Source organism: Lepisosteus oculatus, chromosome 14, assembly GCF_040954835.1.
Source record: "Lepisosteus oculatus isolate fLepOcu1 chromosome 14, fLepOcu1.hap2, whole genome shotgun sequence".
NCBI lineage: Eukaryota > Metazoa > Chordata > Actinopteri > Semionotiformes > Lepisosteidae > Lepisosteus > Lepisosteus oculatus.
Genome location: NC_090709.1, coordinates 27,692,940 through 27,718,378, shown reverse-complemented (window position 1 = coordinate 27,718,378; position 25,439 = coordinate 27,692,940). Strand labels below are relative to the sequence as shown.

At 43.2% G+C, this 25,439-nt stretch overlaps 2 protein-coding genes across 5 annotated transcripts; one reads left to right on the top strand and one right to left on the bottom strand.

Annotated features, from left to right (window-relative positions):
* Positions 1 to 5,138: 5,138 nt before the first annotated feature.
* LOC138242539 (scavenger receptor cysteine-rich type 1 protein M130-like) lies at positions 5,139 to 17,479 on the bottom strand. The gene is made up of 8 exons (XM_069198072.1): positions 17,422 to 17,479; positions 13,396 to 13,608; positions 10,610 to 10,744; positions 8,285 to 8,323; positions 7,470 to 7,784; positions 6,211 to 6,513; positions 5,659 to 5,807; positions 5,139 to 5,153 (listed from the first exon to the last, which is right to left on the bottom strand). Exons 1-8 carry the CDS (start codon positions 17,477 to 17,479, stop codon positions 5,139 to 5,141), a joined length of 1,227 nt encoding a protein of 408 aa, XP_069054173.1.
* A 3,092-nt stretch (positions 17,480 to 20,571) lies between these two features.
* On the top strand, positions 20,572 to 24,855 carry LOC138243023 (uncharacterized). 4 transcript variants are annotated; one of them, XM_069198521.1, is made up of 7 exons: positions 20,572 to 20,694; positions 21,783 to 21,850; positions 22,173 to 22,256; positions 22,496 to 22,558; positions 23,214 to 23,306; positions 23,840 to 24,196; positions 24,636 to 24,855. In XM_069198521.1, the coding sequence occupies exons 2-7, from the start codon at positions 21,809 to 21,811 to the stop codon at positions 24,819 to 24,821; spliced, it is 825 nt and encodes a 274-aa protein (XP_069054622.1). In that variant the 5' UTR covers positions 20,572 to 20,694; positions 21,783 to 21,808; the 3' UTR covers positions 24,822 to 24,855. The 4 variants fall into 4 exon arrangements, with proteins under 4 accessions (XP_069054622.1, XP_069054623.1, XP_069054621.1 ...); XM_069198522.1 differs by lacking the exon at positions 20,572 to 20,694 and adding an exon at positions 21,073 to 21,103; XM_069198520.1 differs by lacking the exon at positions 20,572 to 20,694 and having other exon boundaries at positions 21,122 to 21,850.
* Positions 24,856 to 25,439: the final 584 nt, after the last annotated feature.

Here is a 25,439-nt window from a genome sequence, read left to right as displayed (position 1 = left end):
AGAGGGTGTCTCATCAGAGAGGAGTCTCCCTGTGAACAGAAGAGCAGGTCAGTAATGGCTCTGTCATTCTGACACAGACTGGCCTGTCAGAGACCTTTTCTCTTCTAGGTAGTGTTTATTTGCAGATATGACATTAAGCCGAGAATAATTTCTAATGACAAAGGTTAGTGCAGGCTGGTACAGGGTGTACTACTGAATCTTATTTATAATAACTCACCTGACACAGTGTCTGGACTCTGGGGCACAGTGATGGCATCATCATAGTACTCTATAGCCTCTTCCTTGACAGAGGACATCAGCTCTCCTGAAGCACACAGAGCTCAGCTTTACTGTCACTCATCAGAGCATTGACTCATCTAAAGCGCAGGACTGCTGAAGCTCATCAGAACACACTGATTAACTAAACATCACATTGCGACTAAAACACCAGACTCTTAAGTACAGGAGATCGGGGAACCTGATTTCCTCTCCTATTCATTTCTTTCATAAATTTAAAATTAATCCTAGATTCTAAATTAAGATGTTGAGGGACAACAGGGCAGTAAAGTACGGATGTACAGTATTTGAACAGAGATGTCACAAAGCACACAGAGGCATGCAGACACCATTGCATTCCCATGAACACCTGATCACTCACTAATTAACTTCATAAAGAAACTAAAGCTTTTTTCTGCCAAGATCTCACTCGCTCATTATTGATCAGCAGCTGATTAATTTAAATCATCTGACTGGCTGGGTGTGTCAGTAGGTGGGCTTCAATGAGACTCTGATCTATGGGATCTAACAGCTTTTGTCAGGAACAGTTCTTTCCAGGCCCTATGTGGTTGATCCGGAAGGTGAAGAAACAATAGGGAAAAATATCATGCAGGAGTTGGTCAGGAGACAGGGGGGCGTGTCCAAGGTGAGCAGGTGTCCAGGGGAAGTGAGTCTGGGGAGAACAATCCAAGCATAAATCCAAAAGGGAAATCCAATACGGGAGGCAGAGTCCAAGACCAGGTGATCCATCCAAAGTAATTAAAAACCAGAACCGGGTCGGGACTGGCGGGGCAGGGAATCAGGAACAGGAAACTTAAAGCATAAAGGAGCCAGATGCAGCCGGACCCCAGGCTCTCACGAAACAGGATTCAATGAGAAGCCTCTTGTAGTATTCTCCAGTGCGCGTTTCCAAGCCTTTTGACTGATCTCCTGTTACGGATCTTCTGCTTACGCCTCTTGACCTCGCCTTCTGGATTTTGACTTTTGGATTGTTTTGGATATCTCTCATTACTGGACCCTTTGCCTCCCTTATCGACCCAGCCTTTGGATTTCGTCTTTCGGATCATCTCTTTGCTACTCTGCGTTCTGTGGGATTCCGGTCACGCATGAGGATCCTCCAATTCTACCTGTAGGTTCCCTGATGTCACGCCCTCTGCAGCCAGGGGGCGCTCCTTCTCTGTCCTGTCCCTAGTTTCCGGTCTGCTGTCCTTCCTGTCCCTCTCTTTCCCTTGGGTTATATATTTCCGGGTCTTGCACTCTGTCCTCGCTCAGCATTGAGGTTCGGATGTCCTGATACCCGCCTAGCACCAGGGCGCCCCACGTCCGCTCCCTGAGGGCATAGGTTTCTATACGGCATTCCTGAACTCTTTGCACTAATGAGCCCGGGCCTTTTTCCCGTCTCGCCGCCACGCATATGGGTCTTTTTCCGCTCTCCTGCTCCCCACGGTTAGTCCCTTTGGACGTCCGTGACACCTGACAGCTTTATTGGCTAATATTGATCTCTGCAGATGGATTACTCGGGATAATCCCCATCCCTGAACTACCTCACCCACACTGAGCCCCCTGTCTGTAGCCCCCTTTCCCTGAAGTGGGGTCTCCCTCACTGTCCCCCACATCACTGTATCCAGAGGGTGTCTCATCAGAAAGGAGTCTCCCTGTAAACAGAAGAGCAGGTCCAATAAGAGACCTCTCTTCCAGTTAGTGTTTATTTTCTGGTGTGAAATTAGTCCGAGACTCATTTCTAATGACAAAGGCTTATGCAGGCTGATACTACTGAGTCTTATTTGTAATAACCCACCTGACACAGTGTCTGGACTCTGGGGCACAGTGATGGCATCATCATAGCAATCTGGGGCCTCTTCTTCCATAGAGGACATCAGGTCTCCTGAAACACAGAGACAGTTTTACTGTCTCACATCAGATTTTAAATACAGACAATTAGGGAACTTCAGTATATATTACATTTCAAACTAATTCTAGTTTTTTATTATTTATTGAGATGGAAACAGTGCAGCCTGTATCAGGACAGAGAGCACAATGCTGTGAACCCTTGTGAAATATATGAAGGGGAGCTGGACACCAGCAGCAGAATAACCCAGAGAATACTTCAGACTCAGTGTGATGTGCTGTGCAGTGCACAGAGGGAGAAAAAAAGTCAGACTCACTGGGTTTGGTGCAAGGTTTCCCCATGTGATTGGACTGAAATAACCCACCTGACAAGGTATCTAGGCTCAAGGGCACAGTTACAGCATCATCATAGTACTCTGGGATCTCTTTTGTCACAGGGTACATCAGCTCATCTGAAGAACACAGAGCACAGATTCACTGTCACACATCAGAACATGCTGGAGTTCCTCAGAACCCACTGATTAACTGAACATCTTGCTAGAACTAAAACACCAGACTTTAAATACAGGAGATCAAGGAACATGATTTCCACTATTATTCACTTCTGTAGTTAATTTAAAACTATGCCTAGATTTTGAACAGTGAATGATAGCTGTATTTGGACAGAGAGTGGTGTTGTGCGCATTGTGAGATATCAGAAAGGGAGCCGGACAGCACAATAACACAGACTGAGTATGCAGGGCTGAGATCACACAGAGAGAGTCAGATTCATATAACGGGTGCAGAATAACACACAGACTTAGTAATCAGAGGCTGTGCTTAAACTAAGAGAGTAGAGAGAGTCAGACTCACTGGGATGGGTGCAGAGTTTCCCCATTGCACTGGACTAAAATAACCCACCTGACAAAGCATCTGGACTCTGAAGTATAGTTATAGCATCATCATAGTACTGTGGGGCCTCTTCTTTCACAGAGGACATCAACTCTCCTGCATCACACAGATAGACAAAGAATTTACACTTTAGGACTCTGACTTACTTGACCACAGTGCTGCAATAACTTTAGTCTTTCATAACACTTTGATGTTTATGTGAACTAAAAAGTACTGTAACTAAAACGTGTTTTTTATTTGGTTATTGTAAAGTGCAATTTTAAATTATTTGTTGTGTATAATTAAGGAAAGACTCCAGGGTTGTTGATTTAACATTTAATTTGAAAGACAATTTCTACTGCATAGCATACTACTCCCCAGTCATCATACTGGGACACTTCTACTGAACTTTGGACTCGAGGCTCCATCTCCTGCTCAATCAACACTATTAGAGAAGCATCTTGACTTTCCCTTAAATGTCTCCATCCCAGTATTGACCAGGTCTAGTTTTGCTCAGCCTCTGTGATCTGCTGAGGCAACACCAAAGAGCAGAAGTTATAAGCTATCAAACGCATGTGGTTATATTTGAAAGATTCAGGATTTTCTACAGGAGTTCTCTAAATGACACCCTGGTTTGAGATGAGAGTGAGTACTGGACTGAAGATCCCCCATTCCCATACTGACACCTGTGACTCCACCCCCTCTTACCTGGTACTGGGTCTCCCTCACTGTCCTCCATGTCATTGTATCCAGAGGGCAACTTGGCAGAGAGGAATGTCTCTGTGAACAGGAGGACAGATCAATATTACCTGCAGTCAGACAGCAGCCGCACTGTCTTCTGTTTACTTTACCCACTGGGAGTTTGGGACTGATAATGCAGGTCAGGAGCTATTTTTGCTCACTGTAAGCAAACTAAAACCTCATATCAGCATGACATGAGGTCATGGCTGTACTTTACATGCTGTACTGGGTTTGTCCTGACTCTTTCCTCTGCTCGTTTCGAGAGCGTGGCTATGGAATTACTAGTGTGAGAGATGTGTGACTGAAAGGAAGGAGCAGCAAGAGACTTAGCACTTCAAAACTGAATTGTTTAATTAATTTACATCTAGAATTGAGTAGTTTGTGATATTGAGGTGATTGCCCTCTGCATATGCAGTATGTGTCTGTATTTGACAGTCTTTGCTATGAAGGGCTATACAGACCCTCTGCTGGGACCAATCATGTCTGAAGACTCTGTCCACTCACCTATCCTGGGAGCGCTGTAGGTTCCCTCTCTGGCCAGTTTGTACTCTATTTCCTCATAAAGAGCTTCATGCCCCCTGAAAAACTGTGTCTTTGCTGAGGCTTTGGGGAAAGAAAACAGAAAATTGCAGCTGTATTTGTGTTCAACAACAGATATTTACCTTCCTCCTTTTAATTTTATCTTCTGTAATGTGGCTGATTAAGTGGAAAGACACTGAACCACCATCTAAGAGCTGTGCTTAGAACTCTAAGTAAAATTTTATTTATGTTTCTTTTTTACGATTTTGTCAATATAAATATTTTTTTCTTCTGTGGTGATTTTAGGTTTAACGAGTTTTTCTAGTGCAGGAATTGCTTCTAACTGTTCTAGAGTGTTCAGTACCTAATTTATCCATTTAATCTCAAAATTTGCTTTAATAATACAGTGCTGTATTTTCTATCCACAGTTTTGATTAGTTCTATTTCCAGGATAAACATGGTTCAGGTTTGTTATTTCTCTACCTTTCCTCAGCTTCCTGTTCTGGATCAGCTGCCCCACTAACAGTAACAGCAGCACGAAGAACAGAGGCCCCAACAGCAGGAGGACCACTGCACTGATAGACAGGCCTGCTGGGAGCTGTGTCTGTACACCTGCCAAAGAAAGTGATGATCCAGGATGAGCATGGTAGGTTCAGAGCCAGGTTCTCAGCGTGGATGAAATAACCTTGGCCTGGCACTGTCTCACAGGTGGTAGTTTGTGCCTCAAAAGAAACAATGAGGTGGTGACATCCTCTGCCAGTGACACACTGAGCTTCACACAGCAGGAAGGAGAAACAAGCCCAGCATCTACAGTGAGAACCTGAAGCAGCACAATAATTTAACAATGAGGATAAATCAATTACGAAATAAGGAAAAATAAAATTAACTATTTTATGTACTTGATCTCACTCCTGGATTGACTGTTGCCTTTGGCAAATGCGAAGAAGAAAAAATTGAGGATTAATTTATTTCCTTTGTTAAGGCTTTCAGATACATTTTAAAGGCAAATAAACCTGACAGGGTCTGACAGGGTAAGCCTCTCAAGAGCATTGATGGATTCTGGCCGGTGTCATTCAGCTAAAGTATAATAAAGAGGGCAGCGTATTTTAGGTCAAATTAGCGTTCACTTTCATTAACCTGCTCAGTCAGATTAAATATAGAGGTAATACTGATAAAATGAAAACAAAAGCAAAGATGAACTATCATTTAGATAATGCTATTACCCAGAGATGTCAAGCCCTTTGAAACCAAGACTCCCTCACCTACACAGACAACCCCAGCATTTTCCTTGTGTCCACAGTTGGCCTCATTCAGAGGAAAGTGCCAGCAGTCACATAGGTGGTGCTCACTGCCCCTGCAGTTCACCTTATATGGCCAGATGGTGCCACTGCCTTTTCCGCATTCAGCATTTCCAACTGCTCTCACTGCATCTCCACAGCCCAGTTGTCTGCAGACCACCTGGGCATCCTGCAGGTCCCAGGAGTCGTCACAGACTGTCCCCCAGGAGCCCTCGTACAGCAGCTCCACCCGGCCAGAGCAGTTAGTGTCTCCTGCCAGGCGCAGAGCCAATGGGACTGAAAGACAACAGTGAGGTTACTGAGTGTCATTAGATCTGTGACTGCAGATGAGAGCAGAGAGGTTACTGAGTGTCTTCAGCTCAGTGACTGTAGTAGAGGTTAGCGAGGTATTGAGTGGCTCTAGAAGAGAGCTGTATGGTTACTGTTCCTCAGCTCAGGGCTGCAGTGTCTCTGACTGTTTTACACACTGAACTCACCTGGGCAGTGCTGCTGAGGCTGCTCTTCCTGAGGGGCTGGAGTGCTTCTGTCAGCTTCTTTTCTAGGACCTTCAAAGATTAATAATAATTATTTAATTTTATACATGTTTGGATATAAATTACTAAGAATTCAGTTTAAAGCTTTTGTCTGTTCTAAATATGGCAAAACACTAATTTACAGAGCATTACTCTTCCCTCTGTACCTGAGCAGGTGATGTTAGCCACTTCTCGGTCTGTGCAGTCATTCTGACCCCAGGGGGAGGAGGGACACTGCCACAGGGTGGAGTCGTGTTTGCGGCAGGAGACAAAGTCCAGCCATTTGGGATCAGGGCTCAGCCTGGAGTTTGTCTCTCTGACAGTGCCCTTGTCTCCACAGCCAAGCTGTTTACAGATCACTGCAACTGTGATGTCTGACATGCTGTTGGCACAGATGCTGCCCCAGGTGCCATTGTAGTAAACCTCTGCCTGTCCTGAACAGCCTGCAGACAGTCTCAGGAGAGTGTGATCTGTCAAGACAGCAGGGAAAGTCAAAGGCAACAAACCCTGACAAGACAGCCCAACGTTTCAATCTGAACTGGTAAGAAACAACCAGCAAACAATCTGAACAGCAACCAGTCTCATTTCCTGTACTAATCCAGTTATAACTGACTCACGTAATGAAACAAGGACAGCTGTACAATAACACAGCTGACATGAAGGTGACAGGAGTGTGTGGTTCTGTTCATTCAGAACCTGGAGAGTGCATCACACAGAGCTTTAAAATCCCATTACATGATCAGGTTCTGACCCAAAATGTAATTCTGATCAGCTTGGCTATTCAGCAGCAGCACAACTAAGAGACTGAGGCATGAAAGTAGAATGCGTGGCTCAGGGTGAGCAGTGCAGCGCTGTGAGTGGAGAAAACGAGGCTCAGGGTGACATTTAACACCAAGTGGTTCATCAGGATCCGACCAGAAGCCATTCTTGGAACAAATCAAAATGAAACATTTGAAGCAGAAAATCATGAAAGATCATGGCCAAGACAAATACACCCAAACAGACAACAGGTCTTATTGATGTGAGAAGTTTAAAGTTTGGACCCTAGATTTTACTGGAGGACTGAGATTAATATATACCCATTAAAGTGGAGGTGAATTTATCTTCTTTCTCTCTTTATTTATTTTTGCTGGGATGTGAATATGTGCATTCACAACTGTATCATAAATATAAATATTTATTTTAAAATTAATTCTGCATCCAGCTCAGTCTTTTCCTCAACAAGATGTATTTAAGCACTCCAGATGCAAACCATATCCACAACGTGGAATTTAAGAATATGGATTATTTTACTTAACTAACTTACTGAACACAAGATTCTCACATCCTCACAAGTCAAACATATCTAGGCACTCTAGATGCAAGCCATATCCACAATGTGGGATTAAATTATCTGAATCATTGTAATTTTAATTATCTCCCCTACCTGAACACAGGATTCTCACATCCTCCTTGTGTCCACAGTCGTGCTGTCCCCACCCTGCTGAGGGACACTCCCACAGAGACGACTCGTTCCCCAGACAGCCCACCTCGTCCAGCCAGATGGGTCCAGTTCCCTGGCTGAAGGAGGCCGGCACTGGGGCACTGAGGGCCATCCCACACTGGAGCTGTCTGCATACCACCTGAGAGTCTGCCAGGTCCCAGGAGTCATCGCAGACTGTCCCCCAGGAACCATTGTGATATACCTCCAGCCTCCCAGCACAATCATCTCCTCTCCCAACCAGCCTAAGGGATAGCTGATCTAGGACCAGAAAATTAGAGGTCAGGGGTCAGAGATCAGGAGTTCTAAGAGATCACCATGACCTCCTGTTACAAGTTGGCCCACTAGACACAGCAGATACAGTTCAAGTACAGTGTTTCTTGACTTTTGATTAATTTAATATATACACTTACTGTAACAAATTGTTCATAAGCAGTATATATATAATATTATATATATATATTTAATATATACAGTAAGTTTAACATATTCCACATTGTTCATAAACAATATACCAGATAAGTTATTTTTTCTGACCCACTGTTGGGCATAGAGACAATAGCTCCACCAGTGTCAAATTGCATTATTCAGATAGATGTGTTTCCTGTAGATCCCAAAGACCCGAGTGTGTTTGTGACACACAGAAAAAACTGCACACACACAGCTGTTGCCTCACTGACTGATCTGGGATTCCACTGAGCAACAGAGACATCAGCACACACTGAGAGCCCTGGAGATACAGAACAGGGGCTTATTCATACCTGGTGTTTTGGAAGAGGGAAGAGCTGAAGAAAGGAAGTCTGTGAAACAAACAGAGAGAGAGAAATCAGACTGTTAACCTTGTGTGAGAGGAGCAATTTAACACCAGAAATGAAACTACAAATAAAACAGCACTGATGTGATTAAGACAGTCCTCATTCTCTCTTTACCTGCTCCAGGTGAATCTCTGGTCATATTTGAGTCTGTAAAAGAGAAGAAAGGAGCTCATTTCTGTCCACAGGAGTGATGTTTCACCAGTGGAATGTCAGCTGTGTGTGGGGCTCAACTGCACATAACATCTGTAAACTTTGACTTTCTGAGACTCACTTTCTTTTCAGGCTCCTGTTTAATTGGGCTCTATTAATTAAACTAATTAAGCAGGTCAGATGTTAATTACAGGATACTGAGGTACAGAACTTTCTTTAATCTTTTAGAGCATTGATATCAACATAAATATAAAACTGAGCTTTAGTCCTCAGTGTATTTGTGCATCTATCCATCAGAAAGAAAATAACAACCTAATAACACCTTGAGGGAATATTTGAGATAGATATGACATGTTTAAAACACCCTCACGTTTTAAGGAATATGTGTTTTCATCTTTGCATCTCTTACATAACTGGGAGTGTGTAACAGAGCAGATATTCAATCATGAAAACAGTGTGCTTCTGTGTGCAAGCAGAGGGAGTGTCACTGTGTTTTAAATACACGATTCTCACCAGAGCAGATGACTCCTGCGTCCTGTCCATGAGAGCACACTGCTCTCCCCCATGAAGAGACAGCGCAGTGTGAGAGACGGCTCTCATTGCCCTTGCACTCAAACACATCAGCCCTTACTGGTCCACTGCCCTGTCCAAACCAGGCCTGTCCTGGTGCTGCTACAGCCTCTCCACAGCCCAGCTGCTGGCAGAGAGCCCTGGCATCTCTCAGGTCCCAGTACAGGTCACACACTGTCCCCCAGTCCTTGAAGAGCCACTGTAACTCCACTCGGCCAGAGCAGGAGTCAGAGCCGTTCGCCAGCCTGAACCCTGTGTATCCAGCAGATAGGAGAGAACTTCACCAGCATGACACCACAGCAGGCCACAAGAAATACAACAAATTAAAGTACCAATACAGTGAAAAAAACTATAAGATCCAGCACATAGTGAGTGAGAAACCAATAGCAGGCATAGAATAAGGACAGATATTGTGATGCCATAAGGGATTGTTTCCTCAAAGGGTGCTACTTTCCCTGGGGACTCATTTTTCCAAGTTTTCCCCATACGTAAGATAACGATGTGCAGCTCATAGGAGAAAATTAGCACCCTGCTCTAGGCCACATAAAACCAGGATGGACTTGGAGAAGACAGAAAAATTCCCCAATAATTGCCTCAGCCTGGCACATATTGAAATAAAGTATTAATAAACCGTCCCCAAGATGAAGGTTTTCACTTATATTTTTATCTCTACAATTCCAGTCTTAGGCCTGAAGAATAGCGTTGATATTTCTGTAACAGTCCTTGCCATCACACTGGCTGTTTATCTTACTTTTCCTAGCTTCATTGGTGAGGAGCTTTGTTACAATTGAAAAATCTACCTACTACCTGCTAACTGTACTTTTTTCCCACACAGTCTGAGTGGGCTGAAGGGTAGGCTGCTGCTATTAAAACAGGCTTTGGCACAGCCTAGGCTGATTCGTTTTCCCAGCCTCAAGGCTGAAGGGCAGTTTTCGCCATTGCACAGGCTGTAGATACACGTTTCACAAGACAGCCCAGGCAGAAAGCACCATCCCCTCAGTTCTTACGCTGAACCACCTATGTTATTTTCTTCCCCTAGCAGTTCCACACCGGGTGCCAATCGGAACACCAACACAGCCAACCGACATCCTCAAAAACAACAAGCTCCTATGTCTACTGTGCCAGGTCCAGGTCATATACTGTAAGTTCCAGCTAACAAATCATGTTTTAAATTAAGTCTGGTGTGTGGGGTGTGTGCTTGGGACCCTGCCTAGAACATGCCGATTGCGTGCTGCCCCACTCGACACTCCTCAGGAGATCACCCACTCTCCCCTGGAGATCACTCAGTCTACTTCAGAGATCACCCAATCAAAATACGTATCATTTACGACTCTATAACAATTGTTTCCATGAAGGACAGTGATGTGACTCTTTTACCTGTACAAGTCAGACTCACAGCTCTACTCTGGGAGCAGCTCTGCTCTGGCCTGGCTGCAGTGGGGCAGTGCTGTAGCTTGGACTCTTGTCCTCTACACTGGAACTGCTTTCACTTGACTGCACCCTGGCCCTGTCGGAAATGAGCGCCTCTGTGTATCACTGCAGGAGCCCCACAGTCCAGCTCCCGACAGACAACCTCTGCATCCTGCCAGTCAAAGTCAGAGTCGCACACTGAGGTCCAGGTGTTCTTGAGATTCACCTCCACTCTCCCAGAGCAGAGACTGTGTCCATTCACCAGCCTCACAAAACCTGCAATAGAGAACTACAGGCTGTCAGTCTGAGCAGGTAATCTCTCACAGTGCAGCTCATTGCTCACTGTCACTGAACCTGGTGCCTGTGAGAATTAAACTTACTACCCTATGAAAATAAACCAACTTCATGTGAAAAAATAAATATAATAGATTCTCAATTTAAATCTTGACTTCTTATTGTTCCATTCATAAACAGATTTACACCTACAATTTGGCGTAGAAAATTACATTTTATAAATGCATATACTATAACAATCAATTGTACAATAATGCAAAGTGCTTTCAATAAGAATATAGATAATAGGATATAAAAATTAAATGAAAGAGAGGAGTGTTGGAAGAAAATCTGAAAGGTCAACGTCAAATAGTTAAACCAAAAAATATTTTGTGGCTGAATGTTTTAACTGAATGTAAAATTGATTAATTTCTTCCAGAAATAATGTAGATATATGTTAATCAAATAATTTTAGATGTATATTAAGATCAAAGAGGCTAAATCACCAATCTCCACCTCCACCTCCACCTGTTCTCTAAAATGTGTCTCTGAAGAAACTCAGTGCATTATTAGCTGTACACTGGGGCAAATAAAACTCACAGACACCAAATTGATCAGTCTGTGGAACATTACAAAGTACCCAAATTATCACTATCATTCCAGCTGCTCAACATGCCCATAACTATTACTACAGCGCTGACAGTAGTGCTACATGTTGCACACAGACTGCTGTGAAATCAATCAAAACAGAAACTGATAACAAATCCATCCATGAATTCTGCTTCTTCCAATTCAGTGGAGCCAGAGGTATGAAATTAATAACTACAGAAGAAATGGCTGATCATTATCATCTAATTCACAAAAGAAGAGCAGCGTTACTCCAGACGTTATAAACCCAAGGAACAGAGATCTCACATCCTGGCACTGCTGGAGCAGGACAGTCTGACCTGGGCACTGACAGATACTCTGGAGATGACCAGGACTGTCACAGCCTGGCACTGCTGGAGCAGGACTGTCTGACCTGGGCACTGACAGACACTCAGGACAAGACTAGGACTTTCACAGCCTGGCATTACTGGAGCAGGACTGTCTGACCTGGGCACTGACAGATACTCTGGACAAGACCAGTACTGTCATAGCCTGGCACTGCTAGAGCAGGACTGTCTGACTTGGGCACTGACAGACACTCTGGACAAGACCAGGACTGTCACAGCCTGGCACTGCTGGAGCAGGACTGTCTGACCTGGGCACTGACAGACACTCAGGACAAGACCAGGACTGTCACAGCCTGGCACTGCAGGAACAGGACAGTCAGACCTGGGCACTGACACACACTCTGGGCAAGACCAGGACTGTCACAGTCTGGCACTGCTGGAGCAGGACTGTCTGACCTGGGCACTGACAGACACTCTGGACAAGACCAGGACAGTCACAGCCTGGCACTGCTGGAGCAGGACTGTCTGACCTGGGCACTGACACACACTCTGGACAAGACCAGGACTGTCACAGCCTAGCACTGCTGGAGCAGGACTGTCTGACCTGGGCACTGACACACACTCTGGACAAGACCAGGACTGTCACAGTCTGGCACTGCTGGAGCAGGACTGTCTGACCTGGGCACTGACACACACTCTGGGCAAGACCAGGACTGTCACAGCCTGGCACTGCTGGAGCAGGACTGTCTGACCTGGGCACTGACAGACAGTCTGGACAAGACCAGGACTGTCACAGCCTGGCACTGCAGGAGCAGGACTGTCTGACCTGGGCACTGACAGACACTCTGGACAAGACCAGGACTGTCACAGCCTGACACTGCTGGAGCAGGACTGTCTGACCTGGGCACTGACAGATACTCTGGACAAGACCAGGACTGTCATAGCCTGGCACTGCTGGAGCAGGACTGTCTGACCTGGGCACTGACACACACACTGGGCAAGACCAGGACTGTCACAGCCTGGCATTACTAGAGCAGGACTGTCTGACCTGGGCACTGACAGACACTTAGGACAAGACCAGGACTGTCACAGCCTGGCACTGCTGGAGCAGGACTGTCTGACCTGGGCACTGACAGACACTCTGGACAAGACCAGGACTGTCACAGCCTGGCACTGCTGGAGCAGGACTGTCTGACCTGGGCACTGACATTTTTTATTATTCTAGTTAAATTATTCTGTATAAAAGATATTCAGCAACCAAACCGTTGAGAGTTATATATCACATTCTTCCTCTTTTTAGTGTACTGAACACAATCTATCAGTAAAAATGACATTAAAAGTTTAAGAACCCAGCAAACGTAAAGTCTCAGTTATATTGCATGTAAACACAATTGTGATCTATTGATAATTATGATACTAATTAAAGGAAATTGTAAAATTCTTAATCATATCTGTTATCATATTTATTTACGCATTTTGGGTAAACATGAAATGGCTCATCCTACCTGAACAAATACCCACTGAATCTTCAGAATGATAGCACCCTCTATTTACTGATCTTATTATATTTGAGAAAATACATATTTTAAACAGTTTAAGTCAAGTTAAATTAGCTTGCCATACCTGAACAAATGATGCCCGAATCTTCATTATGACCACAGGCTGAATTTGCTGATGTTGGAGAGCCACAGAACTTCACTGCAGCCTCTGAGCCTCTACAGCTCAAATGCCAGATGTTTCCAGACCCTGCTCCAAAGTGAGCTTTTCCTGGTGCTGAAACAGCTGATCCACAGCCCAGCTGTCTGCACACCACTGCAGCATCATCAAGATCCCATTCATCATCACACACTGTCCCCCACTGTCCCTCGTGATACACCTCCACTCTCCCCTCACAGGCACTGGCACCATTCACCAGCCTCACATCAGCACTGCCTGCAGAGAGAGGGGAGGGGTTTAACTCTAGTCTCCATGTTTGTTTAACAATTCACAATAATACATTCAGTAAAACATTAGTTCCTCAGTCAACAAACATACTCAACCAAAATAAGAGGAAAATAATTTTCTATGCTTTTCTTTATATATTCAATACTATAACACAATCAGATACATTACCAAAACATAAATTACAGATTAATTCTCAAATTCCCATCTCATCTCACAAAAAAAAATACCCACCTTTTGAAAAATGTTCGACTAATGAATCAATCAATAAAAACTAAATAACACCGGGTCTTGAAGAAATCAGTACCTAGAATATTGCTACAATGTGACTAGAAAGAGCTTGTTTTCTCTATTTTTACAGCTCTTCAAGGTGTCCAAAAGGAAATTTGCAATTTTCACTCTTTCTTTTTTTGCACTTTACAACAAACATGCACACAATATCATTAAACAAAGTGTCCAACTCAGAGAAAAGGTCATTTAGAACAGAGAAGAGAAGCTGCAGTCTTGAATTGTGAATCAGTGCAATACAGTCTCTCTACTCTGACACAATAGACATGAGTCTGTCAAACCAGACTGAAAGAGCCATAGGAAAGATTCATTCACTTTCCACTGGAATAGATCACTCACTTTTCACTGGAGATCAACCACTGTCCACTGGAGATCACTCAGTCTCCACTAGAGATAACCCACTCTATTTCACAAAGCGGTCACACAAACATCGACACCCTGATGTTCACACCTGTATGTGTCAGGCCTATCCTGGATACTACCTTGAGAACTGCAGTCACTTAAGTGATCTGTGACTTAAATGACTTTATGACTTCAATAGACTGGTACTTGTGTTTCTGTATTTTTCTGGGATATGTGGTCATGACAGTGGACAGTGGCTGTAAAGACTGCATGACTTCAGAGGGCTTGGACTTGTATGCACACAGTGAATATCAAAAGTCTATACACCCTTATTGAAATTTCAGCTTTTGTTAATGTAAAGGCTGAAATCAAGACAAATCATGTCAGACCTTTTATCACCTTTAATAAGATCTTGTAATAAAAATATTTAAGTGCAAGGCAAATGGATTCTTTTTAGGAAAAATAATTAAAATTAAACTATTCAGTATAGTGATCAAGACAGTGGTCAGTGTCTGCAATGACTTTGTCCCTGGGATTCTGGGACATATGGTCACTGCAGTGGAGGGTGTATGACTTCAGATAAGCAATTTGTGTCTGTGTGTTTCCGAAAGCTGTGGTCACTACAGTGGACAGTGTTTTTAATGACTGGGACTCTGTGAGCTGCTTTCACTGTAGAGGAAAGTAACTGCAATGACTGCATGACTTCAGAGGGTTCGAACATGTGTTTCTGGGAGCTGTGGCCACTATAGTGCATCGTGCCTGGAATGACTGACACGTCAGACGTCTGGGATCACTACAGTGGTCAGTGGTTTACAGGTGCTTCACATGTTGTTCTAAAATGTACAGTATGTTAAGGGTATATTCTCATTGTCTCTTTCTAGCCTTTACCTGTCAATATACATATTTAACACATGCTTGACTAATTAAATTATATTGAAGCACATTATTTTTCACAAATACAGGATAGGTTTAACACAGACACAGATACTGACACTTATTGTATTATTGTGGTTTCCTGAGAAACTGCTCAAAACTCAACTGCTGGGTTATGAATCTCTAAGTGCTTGCCTATTTAATATTTCAAGGCTTAGTTTATGTGTTATTGTGTGATAAAGTAATGATTAATTTAATTTGTATTATCCATACTTAAATATGTGTATTTGATTATATACCTCCAATAAACAAATAAACATCTTATTAAACCTTCACAATATACAAACAAATATTCCATCATTTTGTAACTAAGACAACAACTAAGAACATAAAACAAATAATTTAGTTGTGAAGTAGCACTCAAATCCTGTATAAACATAACACAACTTCCTATAGTTTTTAAATTCTTGTTGTAATGTCACAATGTCCTTTAGCTGTTAAATTATTGCTGTTACACCTCAGTCAATATTTCCCAATAATAATAATAATAATAATTCTCACAATTGATCTTAAATTCTGCATTTTCTGTTTGATAAAGCAATACAGAATGTAACCATTATCAGCCTGTCATGCTCAATGTCAAACACAGCAAACTTGGTCTATAGGAACCAGATAATGATAACATCAATTTTATTTTAACACTTTAAAAACTACAAGAGCCAATTGTCCTATGGCTTCAGTGTTTTACATTTTCAGAACCCAATTGTATATCTTTAAACTGCAGATGGGTAACCCATAATTACCTATCATAATGGAACAACATTTCTTATAACACCAAAATTAAATACATGGTTTTACGGTAACTGAATCTCGCAGGGCTTAATGACAGAAACCTGGACTGTCTGAACACACAAGCGATACATTGGCACCATTAAAAATCCAGTGTAAACTTACTGTATACCTATTAATACATTAGTATTTAATAATAAAATACCAGTGTCTCAATAATCCTCCTGTTAGTTAATAACACGCTTATCACTATGAATATATCAGTATGTAATAATAATTATCAGTCTATCAGACTCAATAATACTTTGGTCTATAATTACACATATTTCTATGAATACATCACTCTGTAATATTAAAATATTATTTTAATATTAAAATCTCAATAAAATTCCAGTCTTTAATTACACAATGCTATTAATACATCAGACTGTAATAATAATATATGTCTCAGAAATGTACTAGTATTTAACAATACACTTACCTCTATTAATGCATCAGGCTTTTAATTATTTCTATGAAAACACCATTCCCTAATAATAAAATGTCAGTCTTAATGATACTTCAGTCATTAATAACACACTGATTTCTATTCATACATTAGTCTGTAATAATAAAATAATAAATATTGATTTTAATTAATAAAATAACAATAAAAATACTAAAAATCACAGTGTTCGTTATTTCCAAATCACAATATTATACTATTATAGATACTTTTTTGTCTTCATTTTTTTCTATGTCTAAGAAATAGCTTACATATTTTTATTTTTACGGTGACAGATTAGGAGTTGTAAATACTTTATATAGATAGTATATATATTTTATATATCAAATATTTTAGAAAGTATCAATAAAGTCCGATGATAACCAGCCTCTGCTGTAGATTGATAACTTGTAAGTAACAGAACCCCGTCCTGTATCCCCAGCCCTGTCCTCAGGGTGTGTAATAGCTCATGAATGTTTATAACACTGATGGCAACATCTTAAAATAATGTTTACAGACAATTATACAGTAGATATCAACTGAAGTGTGAGCTATAAGGAATTATTTTATTAGTACTGCTTTTTTATTATTCACATACTCAGAAATAAACAATTATGACAATTTTGTTACACAGAAAGCTTAATTTTAAAAAGAATGTTAACATTTTTCAACCCAAGCTCATTTTCAATTTAGATTTGTGTTTTTCCACTTAAAACTTTAGTTTTATGTCAGCAAATCAGATGAGGTAAAATTATTATTCATGAATTAGCTTTTCAACACTAGCAATTAATTCTTCCTGACTCATAGAACCCCTAAAATGCAGTTATAATAAATTTGGACAAATACCCAGAAACCTGAATTTAAAATAAAACATTAACATATCTAAGCCCATATTTTTCTATAGAAGTTATAATAGAACATTAATATTTTTCAAGGCAATCTCATTTCAAAATACTTTTTATCCTTTTTTCATCCAAACTTTAATTTCAGTTGTTGTGTGTCTGAACAGAAGAAGACTCAACACTTACTGGCTGAGCTGTGCAGCACCAGGACAGCGAGAGAGAAGATGGACAGGCAGCCTTCCATTGTCATCAGGACAGAGCGCAGCTGAGACCCCTGTCTTCACCCCTGAGCCCACAGGGCAACTGAGCTGCTGCTCCGCACCCCAGACCCCCAGTAACAACACAGCCCCCCGCCCCGCCAATCACACACAGCACTGCCTTTTCAGACTGACAGCAGGAACCTCTCACACAGGCGGGACGGCCAATCTCACAGGGCCCTTTCAGTCTTCTCCATATATATCAGAAACACATCACTGTTTCCTCTCCCTGAAGACACTCCCAGCAGTGCGGAGGAGAGGAGAGACAGGAGCGGCTCTGTGTCTCACTGGAGGAAACACAGATACAGATACAGACAGCAGGGCTGTAGGTGCTGCAGGGGCAGGAAGAGATCAGATATTAAACTAAAAAAAATTGTAGACAAGTATTATATTTTTAAATCAGTATCAAGATAATCAATTATGTATATATGGTCCTGTAATTCTTGCAGTCTGTATCAGGAAGTGTCTAGAACGAGGTCCTGTCTTTTTGTCTGTGTAAGGCAGTGTCCAGTGACTGGTGTCCTGCAGTGAGTCACAGAGTTGTTGTGTCTCCAGACAGTAATGTCTTCTGGTCCTGGTCAAGGGCAGTGTGAGGAGAGCCTGGGATCAAGGTGGCAGTGAGGTCATTCAGGTCAGCACAGGAATACGGAGACAAGGTGGACTGAATAAGAACTGGCTGTCCTGTGACTGTGATCAATAATTTAAATGAAAAAGAAAGAAAAGCTCAGCAGTGATTGTCCCTTATGTACTGAGCCTGTTGGACAGCAGCTCTCCCTCAGACCCTGAGTCTGTCCCTGCGCAGCTCCAGTCCACACAGATGTTCCAACCCCTCCAGCTGTGGCCCCAGTGTCTCTCTGTGTGGAGCCGACTGCATGACTGAGACTCTCTAACAGCACAGTGGAGCTGAACTGATACTGATACACTGATACACCCCCAGTCTGAACAGTGTGAGGGCACTGCTCACATCCTCTTCCTTATTATTATAGGTAGTAGGAGCAGCACTAGGAGCAGCAGTAAAGTATTAGTAGTAGCAGTAGTATCAGTGGCAGCAGCAGTTGTGGTAGCAGTAGTAGTATTAGCAGTTATGCTGTATTTAAACTCACCTGTTCAATATAGCAGAGTTCTTGTGTTACAGCTTCACCATAATAGCTGCAGCAGCAGGAGCCACAGAGCAGGAGTCAGTTTCAAATTAGAAAAAGCAACAAAATAATAAAAAAAAGTTCAGTCCTTGTTAATACAACGGTGATTTAAGGCAGAGCTTCACTGGAGCCTCAGGTCAGACTCTGCAGTGAGTCTGTGGTTTTTGCTCCTCCGAGCTCTTCCAGCACAGGAAACCAGGCTGTACTGTGAGGCTGTGGGTGTCAGTGTGATGAGGCAGCTGAGAGCTGAGCTGTACAGGGAGACACACGGGGAGCCCAATATTCAGAGCTCCAGTGCTGCACAGGGAGACACAGGAGAGCCCAGTGTTCAGAGCTCTAGTGCTGCACAGGGAGACACAGGAGAGTCCAGTGTTCAGAGCTCTACAGGGTGACTGGTCCTCTCCCCACACAGCTCTCTCATGGTGTCTCTCAGGGCTGAACAGGAGGGGCTGTTCCTGTCAAAAAGGAAGGTGACTCTCAGAGCTCCAGTGTCAGTATGAGCAGAAGCCCTCAGACCTGACTGCTGCCAGAGCCTCTGAGCCTGAGTGGCCATGAGCACTGAGCTCCTCAGCAGCTGAGAAAAGCCTCCTGTCTCCTGTGGTCACAGTGTGGTTGAACACCTGCACTGTCTTCCTGCTCCTTCTCCTCTCTCTCCCCCTTCCTGTCTCTCTCGCAGTGTGTGCTCTTATCTGTCCATCTCTCTCTCTCCTCTCTGCTTACTCTGACAGTCTGTGCAGAGTATCTGAAGGGGATGGAACATTGCTTGGCAAAGGAAAAGACTTCTCAGAGGCAGAATAAAACAAAAATATTTTTCTCCTCTCAGTCAGATTCACAGCTCAGACACACACAGAGCTCTGGGTCACTCAGTACTTTACCCAAATTCCTACCTCCTGAACAAACAGAAGCTCATCTCCATCCTTCTCTTTATCCTGACAATCCAGAACCAGAGGACATTCAGACAATCAGTGCTGCTACATGAATAATATCAGACAGAACAGCCTGGACTCAGGTCACATCTCCCCCTTTTCTCCTTCCTCACAGCCTCTTAGAGACAGAGAAGAGCTCCTGGTTCTCCTCTCTGTGAACTGGGCTCAGGGGTCACTAATCTGGCCGCTGTGGGCTCTGTTCCAGATCAGAATCAAGAAGCTTCTATTAACCCTTTCCAGAACCTCCAGCCCCTCAGTATTACTGCCCTGATTCATTGTCTTTACTGTAAGTCAGCCTCCAACCCTCTGTCAGAAGTGTTTGACTGAAAATTGAGCAATATGTGTTTATCTCTTATTATTATTTTTACTAATTTAATGAACAGCAGTATTGCTACTCTTATAAGCGTAATATGATTATCAGCAGCAGCAGACCGATGGTCTTGTCTACAATAGTGACCAGTTGACCAGTCTGTACCTCTGAGCAGTGGGACTCAAATCACACAGAAGACCTGTCTGTGTGTGATTCCACACCAGCCCTGGGATACAGCGTCTCCCACACGTCTCTCACGGAGTCTTATACAGTTAATTAAATCACCAAACTGGCTGAGGAACTGAGAGCTCGAGTGGAAATAAAACCAGGAGATACTCTTCAACCTCCAGGATCAGGAGTCTGATCCTCCTGGCTTCTGTTCAGTGGAGATTCGTGTAAAACGCTTAAAAGCGCTTTTTACAGGGATTTGTGCCCTTTCTGTTCTGCTCTACGGGAGTATGCTATACAACGCATTAATCTGTGAAGTAAACTATTTTTTTGTTTAATAAATTGTATTCCTCGGTTTGTCGGTCTCCTTCTCAAGCTGTTATGAATCGCCTCTCTTCACAGCCTGGTGTTTTTTCTTTTGGAGATGTTACAGTATATCTGTAAGAAAAACCCCCCGGGCTCCGGACAGCGGAGACTCGCTATGCTCAGTCAGAAAGAACGCTGTGACGTCACAGACACCAGCCAGAGCGCCGGGATCAGAGAGCGAGACCGCGGGAGGAGCGCGGAGCGCACTAAGGAGAGATATTGATCACTTATCTATCGACAACCTATTAATTCAACTAAAAAACCTTAGAATCATCGATTAACTTCACCGATTGGTGAGTACTGATTTTTTTCTTTCTTTAAATTATTTAAATATCTATAAAACAGTCAATACAGCCTGTATCGATCAAATACCATAGTGCGTTTAGTGTTCATATTGTTTAATCCCAAATTAAAGAATGATTATTCAAATGATTGTTTAGAAATTGTATTCTAGAGCTTGAAAATTATATTCCAAGTTGATAAATTTGTGTAGGTAACAGTTTAAATGCATTTTTCCACTGTTTACAAATTATAAGTATGGTTACCACGGCGACACGTGCCACATCACTGTGTCCGGCTAGGTGTCTTGCCTTCGTCACAAAGAGTGGTTTGACGTCACGGACTAATACTAATGCGAGTGTATTCATATTTAATATTAGTGAGAGTACAATCGGTAGCTTTAATATTAATGCTAGTGTTCATGTCAGTATTAATAGTGATTGCGCTTCTGATAGTTTTGATGCTAGTCATTCATGTTAATATTAGTTATAATTATAGAGTTACTGTTAGAGTATTTACACCAGTAGTCATGTTAGTTTTAGTGATAGTATTACTGTTATTATTAGTATTAGTAGTGTATTAGTAGTTTGTGTCAGTGATAATGATAGTGTAACTCTTAGTGATAGTGTTACTGTTTTAATGTTAGTGGCATTTGTGTTAGTGTTAGTTATACTGTATTTGTAGTTATGAGTGTGTGTGTTTTTGTCTGTGTGTGTGTGTTGGTGTGTGTCTATAAGTATTTGTAGTCTATGTGTGTGTCTGTGAATGTGTGCGAGTAGGTGTGTGAGTGTCTGATTGTGTGTATAAATGTATGTTGTGTCTGTGAGTGTGTGTTGTGTCTGTGTGTGTGTCTGTGAATGTGTGTCTGTGAGTGGGTGTAGTGTATGTGTGTGTGTCTGTCAGTGTAAGAATGTGTCTGTGAGTGTGTGTGAGTGTCTGTGTGTGTGTGTAATGTCTGTGTGTGAATATGTGTGGGTGGGTGTCTGTCAGTGTGTGATAATGTGTGTGATTGTGTGGGTGTATATCTGTCAGTGTGTGTGAGTGTGTGTGTAGGTGGGCTTGGGCTCCACTCGTGTGTCTGACAGAAGTGACCCATCAACAGGTGTTGAGGTCCAGAGTCGCCTGAGAATGGAACCACTTTCTAGATTCCAGACCAACGTCCAGAGAGCTGTGAGTGCTCTGTTTTTATCACTATTACTAGTAATGACAGCAGTAGTAGTATTAATATCAGAATTAGTATTAGAATTTGTAGTCATGGTCATAGTAGTAGCAGCAGAAGTAACAACAGTGGTAGTTGAATTATCCAAGCACTTACTCCAGGAACTACAGTATTACACATTTATACTCTATTTTCCAGGTATGTTTTGTAAAGTGCTTTGATGTTCTGGATTAAAAGGCAAAATATAAGAAAAAAATAGATTGATTGATTGATTGACTATGAGAGTGAAGTCTGGTCGAACTTGTTTGTCTAAATGAACTGTCCTGTCCACAGATGTCTACAGAGGTGAACAGAGATGTCCAAACCCACCAGAGACTGGAGACAAGTTTGAGAGTCAGGCCCCAGACCCAGAGAGCTGTGAGTCCACTGATGGTCTTCTTCATATTGTGATTCTTCCTCTTCTTCCTCCTCCTGAAATTAAAGCTCATCGCAGCAGCAGGGCTCTGTCGTCTTCTCTTGAGGAGGAGAAAGACTCTACCTGACAGTGTGTGCATCTGCGTGTGTGTTAGTGTGTGGGAGTGTGTGTCTGTGGGTGTTTGTGCTTGTGAGTCTAGTCCAGCCCGTGTCTGTAACAGAACTGTGTCTGACATCCCCAGATCAGGAAGGAGGTAACAGGAGACTCAGCCAAAACAGGAGCCAGACCCAAGACCCCAAGAAAAGCAAGTCTGCATTATTATTATTATTATTATTATTATTATTATTATTATTATTATTATTATTAGTAGTAGTAGTAGTAGTGGTAGTAGTATTTGTAGTGAGAGGGTGAGTGTGTGTGAGGTTGTGTGTGAGAGAGGGTGAGCATGTCTCAAACTCCATTCCTAGAGGGTCTGGTGCATCATCTGGTTTCCTGCCCAGAGGTCTTGGTTACAAAGTTGATCTAATTTTTTAATTAAACAAAAAATATTCTAATACTGTACCTTTATCCAGACCTTAAATATCCAACTATGCCTTGAATATTTTGAGTCTTCAACAGTGAGAGACATCAAAATATATTATTAAACACATTATTTCCACATCTTCTTATGAAAATAATTAGATTAATTGTTTAATTGGCTAGCCCTGTTTGGAAAGAAAACCTGGAGATGCACCTGGCTCTCCAGGGATTGTGATTGGGCTTGAGACCCCTGGTCTAGCAGAACTGGCCCCTCAACAGGTCTCGACAGGGATGTTGGGGATCATGAAGCTGGATAGCTGAGGGCTGGACACTGCTTCTGGATCGAGGACGACAGGCCACTGTCATGTAGGGTCATCTTGGCCCATGATGATGATGTGTGTTTGTGTGACTGGCTGGTAACTCTGTTTTCTCCTCCCCAGCACCGCCTGGAGAAACTCGCTCAAGTCGAGAGAGGAATGGCCGAGCAGAGAGAAGGGTGTCACACCGAGACCTGGGGCAGATCCCACAGGAACGTGAGTATTGGCTTTAGCAACATGGCTAGACAGCTTGTTCCACACCCCCACCCTCCTCTATGTAAAGAAAGGTGTTGATGATGACGATGGTGGACATGATGATTGTCATGATGAAGAAGGATATGGTGATGAAGATGGTGGAGATCATTTATTAGAAATGTGATGAAGATGATGGTGACGAAGATAGTGGAGATTATAATGGTGGAGGTGTTGATGATGGTGACACAGTCATGCCTGTGTGTGGCTGTGTGTGAAAGGAAAGGTGGGGTTGGATCGGGTCTGCCGCTGTCATCTGATAGGACTGTCAGAGGAAGAGGGAACAGACTCCCCCTGCGTCTCACCCTGGGCAGCCGAGAGCTGCAAGTCTGTGAGCCTGATATGTCTGTGACATCTGTCGAAAGTTTGGTTTCAGCTGCAATGATGGTGACTGTGATTGCTGGGAGACCAGGGGCAGGGCTTGGTCCTCCTAAAGAAGACCCTCTCAGTTTCCTCTCTGTCCTCCTCATGCCCTCTCTGTGCCCCTGTCCCCTCAGGCCAGCCAGCCAATCACCAGGCAGGAGACCGAGACCCAGCTGTGGAACTACCCTAAGGGCCCGGAGAGGGATGTGCAGAAGGACAGGGCATGGACCTCCTCCTTGGCAGCCCACATACCCCATTGCTCGCCCCCTCACACACCCCCTGGTACACCCGCTCACCCGGGCCTGACCCCAGTGGCCCTGTGGCGGCTCAGGGAGGGCCTGCAGGTCGAGCTGGAGGGGCTGCTCCAGGAGGAGGAGATACGGGTGCGGACCTGGGCTCAGAACATGATATCATCTATCCAGCTGGACTGCCTGGCGCTGTACAATGAAGTCCTGCCTGACTTTGAATCAGAGGGTGCATACGCGGGATTGGTAAGTCCCTTAAACCCCTCCCCCTTGCTTGAATCACACTGAGGTACACAGGGGCGACTCACCTCTACAAGACACCTGCGTCATCCCACTCCCATTTCACCTCAACATGGTTCTGAGAAAATCTCCTTTCCCCAAGGGGAGAGAGACAGGAGCCGGGCTGGGCCTCCAGCCCTCTGTTTATTCAAGATTATTGCCTCAGGAGGTGGGTGAAGTGGAAGACACACTGTCTACAGATCACCACTAGGGACAGCATAAAGCAGGGGGTGAGACTCTTGATCATGGATAAGGATAACAGTGGGATGACTCCCCCTCTCTTGACTCACTGCCTACTGATGATGTTATGTCACTCCAGCTCCTCCTCATGGTGGTGTCTGCAGTCAGGCAATTTGGAGAATTGTTGAGGGATGATGATGAATATTCACCTTTCTTGTTCTCCCAGGGCACAGGAATCATGAAGCAGGACAACTATGAGGAGGTGAAAGAGGCGCTGAAATCCTACTTCGAAAATACAATGGCCAGGTGTGACTTATCTGAGGTGGACAAGTGCTTCCGCCAGGCTAAAGCTGAGCTTGACCTTATCCTGCAGAAGTACCTGGGAGATGTTGTGGCCGAGGTCTGTGAATAGCAGGTTTATTTTGATAAAAGACATTTCTCATCCCCTTCTATTGTTGGTGTCTATTTCATGTAAAGGATTTGACTTGAAAATTAAATGTTTAATCGACTTACAGGGAGTCTTCTTTAAGATGTGTATCGGATAGCTCTCCACTGTCACTTTACTGGACTTTTGAAGTAACCAATCTATACTGAAAATATATACTGCACATCTTAAAGAACATGAAGAGAAATCCGTGTGCTGATTGTCACCAAAAATGTCACAAATTAACCGCCAAACTGTTTAACATGTCCAGCCATCTCTTCCTATTTTGCAGTGATTATAATTCTTTCAGTTTCTTCTCTTGTATTTTCCTTACTGTTTCACTGTCCCCTTTCCCCATGTGGAGATTGATCCACAGACGAAACCCTGTTTCACCATTTGTTTGTTCAAAGTCTTTGGACTGAATTGCGACTTGCGAAGCCCCAGTGGCACAATCAGTCAGTGTGCACAGCAGAGTCATGGCGATGTTGTGTGTTCACACCTCACCTGGAGCAATGGCACCTACAGATCATATACAGCTTAACATCTCATATACAGTGTTTGAGCTGTCACCAGAAAACGCCTGGTTTCGAATCCCAGTCACTGCTG

What these genes read in the sequence shown, in the direction of transcription:
- LOC138242539 (XM_069198072.1), bottom strand. Translation starts at nt 17,479, where the DNA reads ATGGAAGGCTGCCTGTCCATCTTCTCTCTCGCTGTCCTGGTGCTGCAC. An exon ending in TGTCTGTCGGGAGCTGGACT is followed by an intron (nt 8,324 to 10,609) that starts GTGGGGCTCCTG and finishes TTTGTTTCACAG; the next exon opens with ACTTCCTTTCTTCAGCTCTT. An exon ending in GGCTAACATCACCTGCTCAG is followed by an intron (nt 5,808 to 6,210) that starts GTACAGAGGGAA and finishes GTTGTCTTTCAG; the next exon opens with TCCCATTGGCTCTGCGCCTG.
- LOC138243023 (XM_069198521.1), top strand. Translation starts at nt 21,809, where the DNA reads ATGGAACCACTTTCTAGATTCCAGACCAACGTCCAGAGAGCT. An exon ending in AGACCAACGTCCAGAGAGCT is followed by an intron (nt 21,851 to 22,172) that starts GTGAGTGCTCTG and finishes TCCTGTCCACAG; the next exon opens with ATGTCTACAGAGGTGAACAG. An exon ending in GGCCCCAGACCCAGAGAGCT is followed by an intron (nt 22,257 to 22,495) that starts GTGAGTCCACTG and finishes TGACATCCCCAG; the next exon opens with ATCAGGAAGGAGGTAACAGG.